We start from the raw sequence: 9,532 nt of genomic DNA on the forward strand, positions 1-9,532 counted from the left end.
TTTGTCTTAAGAACTTTCACATTATTAATAGTTTGTCTATGTTATAAATATGTCTGTGTTTCTAGACATATCTGTGTCTATGTATGTGTACAAATAGCATTTGTTCATATTAAAAATGTGGAAATATTATGGCTCAAAAATATGCAAAATGAGACCTAACCAAATAATTTATCATAAAATTTTTAATGCTATCATAATGTAAATTACATTTCATTTCATGCTAGAGAAATCCATATATGACATAACAACATACCAACTTAAGCAAGTATTGAACTTTTTTCACCGAGAGTTATGCTATATGTAAAATTAAATACAGTTTTCTTCCATCTTTGGTACCTTATAAAATACATTAAGATTTTCTTAAATGTGTAAAATTAGTGTGTCTATTTAAAGTATTAAAAAGTACAGCAATAATTTTTTCAATGTTATTTCAAACATCCTGAGCAAAAACTGAAGGGAAAAAACAGAAGTAAAATAGATTTTTAATATTTTTTAATTGAGAGCAATTGTCATTTGATATTTTAGTTTGGAAATTTTAAAGCTACATTCAGTAATTAATAATAAAAACCCAATTGCTTTATATAATAACCTTTTACTTATTAAAAAAAAACCATTGTATTGATTAGTCTTGTAATATTCATGAGAATTCTATAAACATAGTTATTACCGACTATGTGTAAGTATGAAAAATTAAAATGATTTGCTCAATGTCTGAACATTAAGGATAAAGTTAAACCCAATAACTTGGCTTTTCTCATTTCCTTACAAATACTTTAGCTAAATGATTGGGCTATTTTTTAAAGGTAGCATTTCTCAAAGACAATGATTTTTGTGAACAGTAATAGTGCTTTTGTTGATTTATTTTATTTTATTATAATTATTATTTTTTTATTTGTTTTTAAAAAGTGAATGTCTTCTACCTTCTATATTTTGTTTTTGTTTAAACTTTGGAAATCTATTTAATTATTCTGAATTCAGTTTTGAAGTATTTCTTGCAGCTTTCTTTCTTATGATTTACACAGTCTTTTTTTTCTATATCAATGATAAATCATTCAAAGACAGAATATTAATATTAATGTGGTGTTAGAAATTAATAGCACATAGAATACTTTTATAAGGATGTTATACTTTTATTTAATAAAAGTTTAAGAGAAATTAACAGATTAACCAATTTATAAAACCAAAAACTATATTTTAACTTCTAAATGGATTATGAGATAAGAAAATGCTTGATATTTTAGATGTCTCCTAATGTGAAAGATACATAGAATGAACTTGAATTACTTAGTTTCTGAAAAAATTCTAAGCTTTCTCTGATTTTCAAAACTAATAGAAATAAAAAAGTAATTCACTTGAGTCACCAGTTAGTGTAAAAACATAGCCCACTTTCTCTTGAATCAAAAGATTTTTATAATAGTATATTTGCTGCTGCAAAGCCTTTTGTGGTTACTGCTAGTTACATGTTTTTCACTTCAAAGTCTATAAAAGGCATATTAGGTACAAATCAACTCAATAAATATTTATTGGGTGAAGGATGGTCTGTGAGTTTGGAAAATATATTTAAAAAACACCAATTTTTGTTATGGTTTTTTCATTTCGGCTAAATATGGAGCATCTTGTCTTCCTATATTACTGAATCAAATCTTGAAATTATATGTACTGAGCAAATGATGCTATGGGGAATGCGTGGCACTAACATTTTAATTAAAATACAAAATGATAACTGTACAAGGGCATTTGATGACCTCAAATTACATTAGTAGTAAAATTTTCATTTGATAACTAGATAGCTGGGTAATTAAAAAATGAGATTAAAGCAAAGTCATATCATAATTTATAAAACAAAACAAAAAAAAAGAGCATAGTAAAACTCCACTGAAAAGTAGTTACTACATCACTACAATAAGATCTATTTTCACATATATAAAGAAAATAAAGGTCAAACCTCACCCTACGCTTTCTTACTAAAATACTCTAGAAGGCCAGGTGATAAAGTAAGTCCCAAATCATATATACAATACAAAATGATTCTATCCCCATGAGTTTTTGGCAGTCCAAAGTTATTTTGAATGGCATAGGGCGAAAGACAATGTTGGAAGATAGTAAGGAATCACCATACAAAGTTTTAGCATGTGTCCTGCCGGAGCAAGCACATCTTACAAAGTTTTAAGGATCAAGGGCAGAAACTCACTTCCCCACTCAGGAACAATTGATTATAGGGCAGAGGTGTATTATATTTTTTGCTACCTGCATTGTCACCACTTTTCTCACCAGGCAAAAGCGGACAGTCTTTTAAATGTAGTCCAATTTGGAGCTCAGAATGAAGGATGGTGTGGATCAAGGTACCATGGTTCTTGAGAGAGGAAAGGCCTGATTGTGCATTAATCATAAAGAAAGCATCTGGAGCAAGCAGCAGCTTTTATCTCAGAATTCAAGGACATATAGGAGTTGTATTTTGCCCAGTAAACTTGATTCTCAAGGGTCAAATAAGGCCATTCAGCTCAAAAAAAAAAAAAAAAAAAAAACAGCATATAGCCTGATTATACCCACGAACACGGAGACTTTTCAGTTGTCTCTTTAAAAACACTCTTTCTTGCATTTATGAACCAATATGAATACTTTCAGCAATATTTTTCTTCTTTCTTTGTTGCTGACCCAAATTAGCTTTTCAATTCACCGAGCTTGAAACGGCACAGTCCCTTTTAGAGTGACACAGACCTCTTTCTCCTTCTGGCAAAATCCTCCGCATGCAAGAAGTTGGAGAGAGCCTTAGTGAGGTGACTATCTGATGTCTCTGTGCTGCTCGCAAAGTCATTGTTCTTCAGGAAAGGGCACAAGCAGTGTACAATGGCTCGGCGGATGTAGCTGTCAAAGATATAGTAAATGAAAGGGTTAACACAGCTGTTGGCAAATGCTAAGGGCCCACTCACCTCCATGCCCAGCTGGAGAACAGCTGAGGAAAAGTAAAGTTCTTGCTGCAATCCCGAGACAATGCCCAGGAGCTTGAAAGTATTGAAGGGCAACCAGGAGAAAATAAAAGCTGCCACGACAATAAAGATGATCTTCATGGATTTCCTCAGCTTTTTATTATGCTTTCCAGACTGGTGGTAATGGATGCACAGCTTCCTTGTGATGCAACAGTAGCAGGTCACGATGCTCACCAAAGGAGCAAAAAAGGTAAAAATTAAGGCCACCAGGGCCCAAGTCAGTTTAATGGAAGTGGCTCTCTTCTCTGCACAGTATGGCTTATTGTTAATCAGGGTGAGCTCCCTGGACAGAAGAGTAGGCAAACCCAGAAGGCAGGAGATAAACCAGACACTGGCACAGACTCCATACGCACAGTCTCTCCTTCTGAATTTCTTGGATATGGTTGGACACACAATGGCCAGGTAGCGGTCAATGCTCAGGCAAGTGAGCAAGAAGACACTGCAGTGCATGTTGACCGAGATCAGGTAGGAGCTACCTTTGCACAGGAAAGAGCCCGTTCTCCACAGTCCTAAAGAAGCTTCTTTATCCACCCAGAGAGGCAATGTGACAAGGAAAATGCAGTCAGAGGCAGCTAGGTTCATGATAAAGATGTCGATCAGTCTTCTGCTGCCCCGTTTGCAATGCAATGCACTCATGAGGATGAGGTTCCCCAGCACTCCAATCAGGAACACAGCTGTGTAAAAGATAGGAAGGAAGACAGATGTATAAGGAACATGGGAGCGGATCTCCTCAAAATCAGGATTTTGGCTCGTAGCATAAAAATCATCCAAATAAACTGAGGTTGCTCCTGGGTCCATCACTGAAGATGATGTGCCAAATCTGGTAAGTTTCCTTACCTAGGAAGTTTTCGTATGAATTTTAGAAATCTCAGGGCAGCTTCTTTTATACAGTGCCTGCCTCTTCCCCCATCCTCCCTCCCTTAAAAGATCTTGGGACAAGCATAAAAACAGAGATTAAAAAAAGCAGTTTCAACCAGTTCTCAGAGAGGGCCCACCAGGAGCACCACCCTGATTGCTGTTGGGTGGTTGTGGTTGTGGTTTTCTTTATTTGCGTTTGCCCAGGAAACTGAGGTACACTTTGACTTCTTTCTTCAAGATATTCAATGCTTCTTTAAATTCAGAAATCGAGAAATGAACCTTTTTTTCTCACCTACTTTAAAGACACATTTTGCTTTCCTGACTCTGAGAACCCTTTTGATCTAGCCTTCTGTTTCACATATAGAGTACTGTTTTACTTTTAGAACTTTAAGGTGACGATGATGAAGATATTCTTTTTTGTTTACATCACTGGGAAATGTGAAGAAAATAATCTTTCATTGCATAAAGTGTGATTTGAAAATTTCCCAAATTTCATACCAGTCCATATCTATGGCAAACACAATGATTCCACTTAGGGTATGAGATTTTTCCTATTTATTTGGCTTTTTTAATTCATAAGTAATCAATTCTGTCTCATTCAATAAGTTTTTTTAAAAAATCCTCACAAGGTTGAGAACCCATCTTGTGCTTTTATTATTATTTGAAAAAAAAATTTCACTACAACTAGCACAGCACCTTGAAACATAGTAAATGCTTTGGAAATAAGTTTATTTGCGTTGATTAAGAAAATTCATTTTTGTTGTTCGGTGTATTTGGCAAAGGTGAATTCATTAGGATTTAACTGCAGGTGTTGTTGTTATTTATGTAGCTTATAAACACAGGTTTAAAAATCACAGATTGCTATTTTCCTCTCCTTATCTGCTATTGTAATTCAACGAATGGAACGAACTCTCTTTATTAGAGTCAACATTCTTAACAGAGTTTCTCCTTACTAACTGTACAATACTATCCTTCATTAGACTCTAGATGCCCTCTCTTCTTCACATCTCACCAGTAAATTTTTAGCTCTTGAGCCATGACTTGTTCTTAAGTACCTCCACACATCAGTGAACTTCACTTTTGGAATTATTGACCTAGCAACAGACAGGCCTATTTTAAGTGATGTTATAATGGAGTTGCCAGTATAAGCACTATAAAAAGATTTTTGTTTCATTCAAAACACTTGAGAAATAGGCTAATATCGAAAGGATCCTATCATATATTTTTCTCATCTGTTCTCTTTTATATTAGGAAGACCATAGTAAATTATAACAAATTCTGAAACTGACTTCATTTATTTCAATTCTTTACTGACTGAAGTGGCTCAAGCTTCTCACACTCTTCTCTCCTCTCTGTCCCTCCATCTTATTTCATTGACAAAATTAGCTTCAGGTTGAAATTACTAATGCATGAAAGAGTGTATATCTATAGATGAAAACACAATTGTTAAACATTTGAAGTCTTTTGTACTGAATTTTTATTTTTTCCATAATTAATATATTAAAAACAATGCTTCTGCCTCCCGTATTTCCCCCTCCTCTCTTTTTCCAGATGTGTTCTAATGTCACCTCAGTCTAAGGCATATGAATTTAGGTCAGGGAAAGATGAGGGCCTCCCTGTTCTGGGCCAGGCCCAGGAAGTCACTTAGTTGTTGGTTTATGGGCCTGGGTCTGCCTTCTTTTGTGTCCCTAGCTGCTCTCTGTTCATGGGGTTTGGGGCATGGTAGAGAATACCCTTCACTAAGTACAGGCTATGGATGAGAGAAACTAATGTTTGTACAGTTCTGGGATAGAAGTCTTTCCCACTGGGTAAGCCTTAAATATTTAATAGAATAATTTATTTTGTCGAATAGTTTGAAGTAGGACAATATTTACTGGAAACAGACTGATGAGGTAAATGTAGAATATTCAAACATATATGTGCATGTATATATAAGATTGTAAAGTATATATGTATATATGTATTTATTTGTAATTGTATTTTAATTGTACTATTAGAATTTTTTGCTCTGCAAACAGTAGTTCTTTTGGCATTTGAGAAGATAAGATTGGTTCTGGGTGTAAGATATTTAACATTTTTTTTTAGATAGAGCTCAAAAATTCCACATAAAAGTATTATAAAATGGAAAAGAGTTCATGCTCATATTCTAGAGGAAAATATCCGGTCTGTAGGCCTTAAATTTTCTTTCAGCATCCCAATTGTTGGTCTGCTGACATAAACTATCTCAAATAAATCTGACTTCTGCGTGAGCTTTAAAACATCTGGAGACAAAATGATTTTCTTTATCATAATAAAGAAATATAGTGGTTGGTTGTAGAATGCTGCAATGTGAGAATAACTAACATGGATCCACAATATCATGGGGCCCAAGCTAGAAAACAAATTAAATGTTTTGAGCCAAAAAAGGGAATAGATAGCATAGTACTGTGCTTTTAATAACTCAAAGATACAAAGCTGTTATAAGACAGAACCCATAATAAAAGCTGACTAGATAAAGTAGAGGATGTCATCGTTCTAAATAAGCTTGATTGCAAAGGTCATTTTTAGGACTTTGAATGCTCTTCGAAATAAATATGAGGATGCTAACAATAAAATAACCAACTATACATAAAGCAAAACTTAAAATCAATGCCGATTACCATAAGTATATGAAAAGGCAGTATGAACAAGGTGATAAGAGGGGCAAGGGTGAGAGGGTAGGCAAGATGTAAATCTTCGTAATTGAATTATAGCACACGTGCCATCTCAAGAACAGTTTTCCCAGAAAAAACTGTTCAACTTTTCTTCCCCATCCCTGGCAAAGATAATTGCTCCCACCTTTGTATTCTTTAAGACCTTATACAATACTGCTTCTAAAGTACTTATTACCTTATTTCACATAATTAGTAGTTTTGGTGTCTGATCTTCTGAGCTGATCATGAGCAACTTAAAGGGGAGACCACCCAACATCTCTCCACTGACCTCTAGCATAATGTAGCTACCCATCAAAAGTCTTTTTTTTTTTTTTTGACTCTTGAAGCCATTGTTTTGAACCTATGGGTGCCAGACCATATTACCCACATCAGAGTCACCTGGGGTGCCCACTAAACTGTAGCTTACTAAACCCAGTCCAAGATCTATTGAATCAGAAACATTAAGAGTGGAGTCTAGGACTTTATATTTAACAAACATCCAAGGTGATTCTAATACACACTGAACTTTAGAATCACTGTTTCAATTTATTTATCTTAACCAACTTTATATGTTATGCTTTATTATTATTTTGGCTAACTTTTTTTAAGGTTTAATAATCACCTCTAAAATTAAACCTCTTAGAAATCTTCTAGCCTGGATCTCACAAAATCTTATAAATTACTTTAGACTTCTGGTCTATCCCTATTCTGTGTATCAGTTCCTGAGATATGTTCAGAATTGGGTCAGATGTTGAAGATGGGGAGAGAGTAAAGTTTTGTCAAAGGAGACATTTGCTCAAGCGAATCTATTATTATCTATCATGTGGCCATAGCTGTGACTTGCAGCCTCTGCTTCACAGGTAGGCTAGAGTTCGTATGAATATTGCCACCCCAACTGGCATCATGATATACTACTTCTGCTTCTTCTCTGTCAACTACTCTGGCTCCCATATTAGATAGGGACTCATTGGATTATGTAGCATACAGCACAGTAGAAAGAAATCTCTATATATGTTCTACTGATGTGTCCTAGAATAAATGGCAAATATAATGAAGCAAATTGTTTTTCATTAGTCTTATCAGAGTGATGATATATTCACTTGTTAGAAAAAAAATCCTCGTCTATTTCTTACTTGAGTATTATAAAGTGTATACCATTTAAATAGTCCAGTTTAAGAGATTTGTTTATACTTTGTTAATGATTTTTTAAATTCTGAGTTGCTTGGAAAGTTTAGTGCAAAAGAGTATAATATATCATGCCAAATCAAAGGGCATGTATTTGCCGTTATCAAGGTCTTCCCATGCTTCAATTATTGGGTTATTTCCCATGTTTACATAAACAGCAGTGATGTTACTATTCTAGACACATACATATACTTGAGGATTCTTCATAATGGCTGATTTAAACTGAATTTAGGATGTGCATAATGAATATTGTGTTTATTTATATTGCTGTCCCTCGTTCCCAGCAGTGTCTCACATATAAGAAGTGGTCAAGAAGTGTTTGTAGATTTGGATTATGCTTGAATTTTGAGTCATTTACAATGAATAGTGACTTTTTGCAAACTTCTTGGACAACTTCCATTTGCAAACTTCTTGGACAACTTCCATGATTACTGTTTACCATTAAAACAGTAAAATTTTGTGTTGTTGTATTTTTACTATCAGAATACATATAGCTTTCCTCCTTTTCCTTTGTCCATCTGCATTTCTCACTATCTCTGTCATCTTGTACAGTGCCTAGGCTAGAGGTATAGGATACATGAGTCCCCTAAGGAAACTTTAATACTGTGGATCTATGACAACCTTATTCCAGCACAATATTGAATCATAAAATTTTAGAGCTTCGAGTGATATTAGTGATCATCCAGTACAACCATTTTACCAATGAAGACACTGGGGCCCAGAAAGAGATCATTTACCAGACTCTCACTGATGATTTTAAAATAAAAGACAATTTAAATGTAAACTTATCTATATATGGTCTATCCACTGTCCTTCAGAAGCATGGATGGACATCTAAACAACTATAGTTTGTTACTCTTTGTAGCATTTGACAGGAATTGCTAAAAGGAAAGAGCCATTTTGGATACACTTTTCTATTTTCCTTGTCTTTGTTCCACAGTGAATTGATACGAAGAAATTCATAAACTGATACTTTTTTTGAGAATGGTTATTGATTGGAACCCAGAACTTACTATATTTCTATTTCTCTCCTTTCTGTACTCTTAAATTCACAAGGAAAACAACCATGACAAAATTAAATGAGAAAAACATAGTGTAACTATATCTTGCTTAACATAATTTCTAGTTCCTAATAAAAAGTACAATTAAAAGATATTTAAGTAGATTAGGGAATTTGGTACTAAGCAAATTTTCACATGATTTGTAAGCACATAATATAAACAAGTTGTAATATCTGTGTGTCTAGATCTTCAGTTATTGGTTTATTTAAATTGTAGTGTAACTGTAACACTTTCTTGCTGGAATTAGAACCATTTCTAACAAATTAAGCCAGAGGTCTAGTCTAGTTCGACTTTGCTTTTAAATCTGAATTACATAATCTATACATGGTTGTACTAAATTATCTTTAACATTTCATGGAAATATTTCAGGTTACTATTTACTAGATAACTGAGTAGGAAATGGAAACAGAAATTCAACTCCATTATTTTATTAAGGATTTATTTTGCCTAGCTGCACAACAAGCAAGTATAAATAAATAGAAAACAGAAAACATCCAAGATGCAGGGATAAGTCAAAAATACGGCTGTGTGTTTGGCGGTACTGAGATGATGAGGCAGTGCAAGTCCTCTGTGCTGAGTGGGCAGGACGGTCACAACATCAAACATGCAGACAATTCTAGGTCCATACTAAATTGGTGAGTGAAATACGTCTTTTGTGTTTTCTAGGCATTTGCAGACTTAATGGATAAAGAGTCATCCTTCTTTGCAGAGCTCCCCCAGAAACACCTGCTTCCTGAACCATGACTTCTGTATGCTGTGAGCCCAAGCT

The 9,532-nt window shown here is 34.3% G+C and overlaps 1 protein-coding gene across 2 annotated transcripts; it reads right to left on the reverse strand.

The window, feature by feature from the left end:
- Nucleotides 1-621: 621 nt before the first annotated feature.
- On the reverse strand, nt 622-4,069 carry GPR15 (G protein-coupled receptor 15). Of its 2 annotated transcripts, XM_016135869.2 has the most exons (2): nt 3,825-4,068; nt 622-3,661 (listed from the first exon to the last, which is right to left on the reverse strand). In XM_016135869.2, the coding sequence occupies exon 2, from the start codon at nt 3,621-3,623 to the stop codon at nt 2,703-2,705; it is 921 nt and encodes a 306-aa protein (XP_015991355.2). In that variant the 5' UTR covers nt 3,624-3,661; nt 3,825-4,068; the 3' UTR covers nt 622-2,702. The 2 variants fall into 2 exon arrangements, with proteins under 2 accessions (XP_015991355.2, XP_015991348.2); XM_016135862.2 differs by having other exon boundaries at nt 622-4,069.
- Nucleotides 4,070-9,532: the final 5,463 nt, after the last annotated feature.

This window comes from Rousettus aegyptiacus, unplaced genomic scaffold (genome assembly GCF_014176215.1).
Source record: "Rousettus aegyptiacus isolate mRouAeg1 unplaced genomic scaffold, mRouAeg1.p scaffold_m13_p_4, whole genome shotgun sequence".
In the NCBI taxonomy this organism is placed as follows: Eukaryota; Metazoa; Chordata; class Mammalia; order Chiroptera; family Pteropodidae; genus Rousettus; species Rousettus aegyptiacus.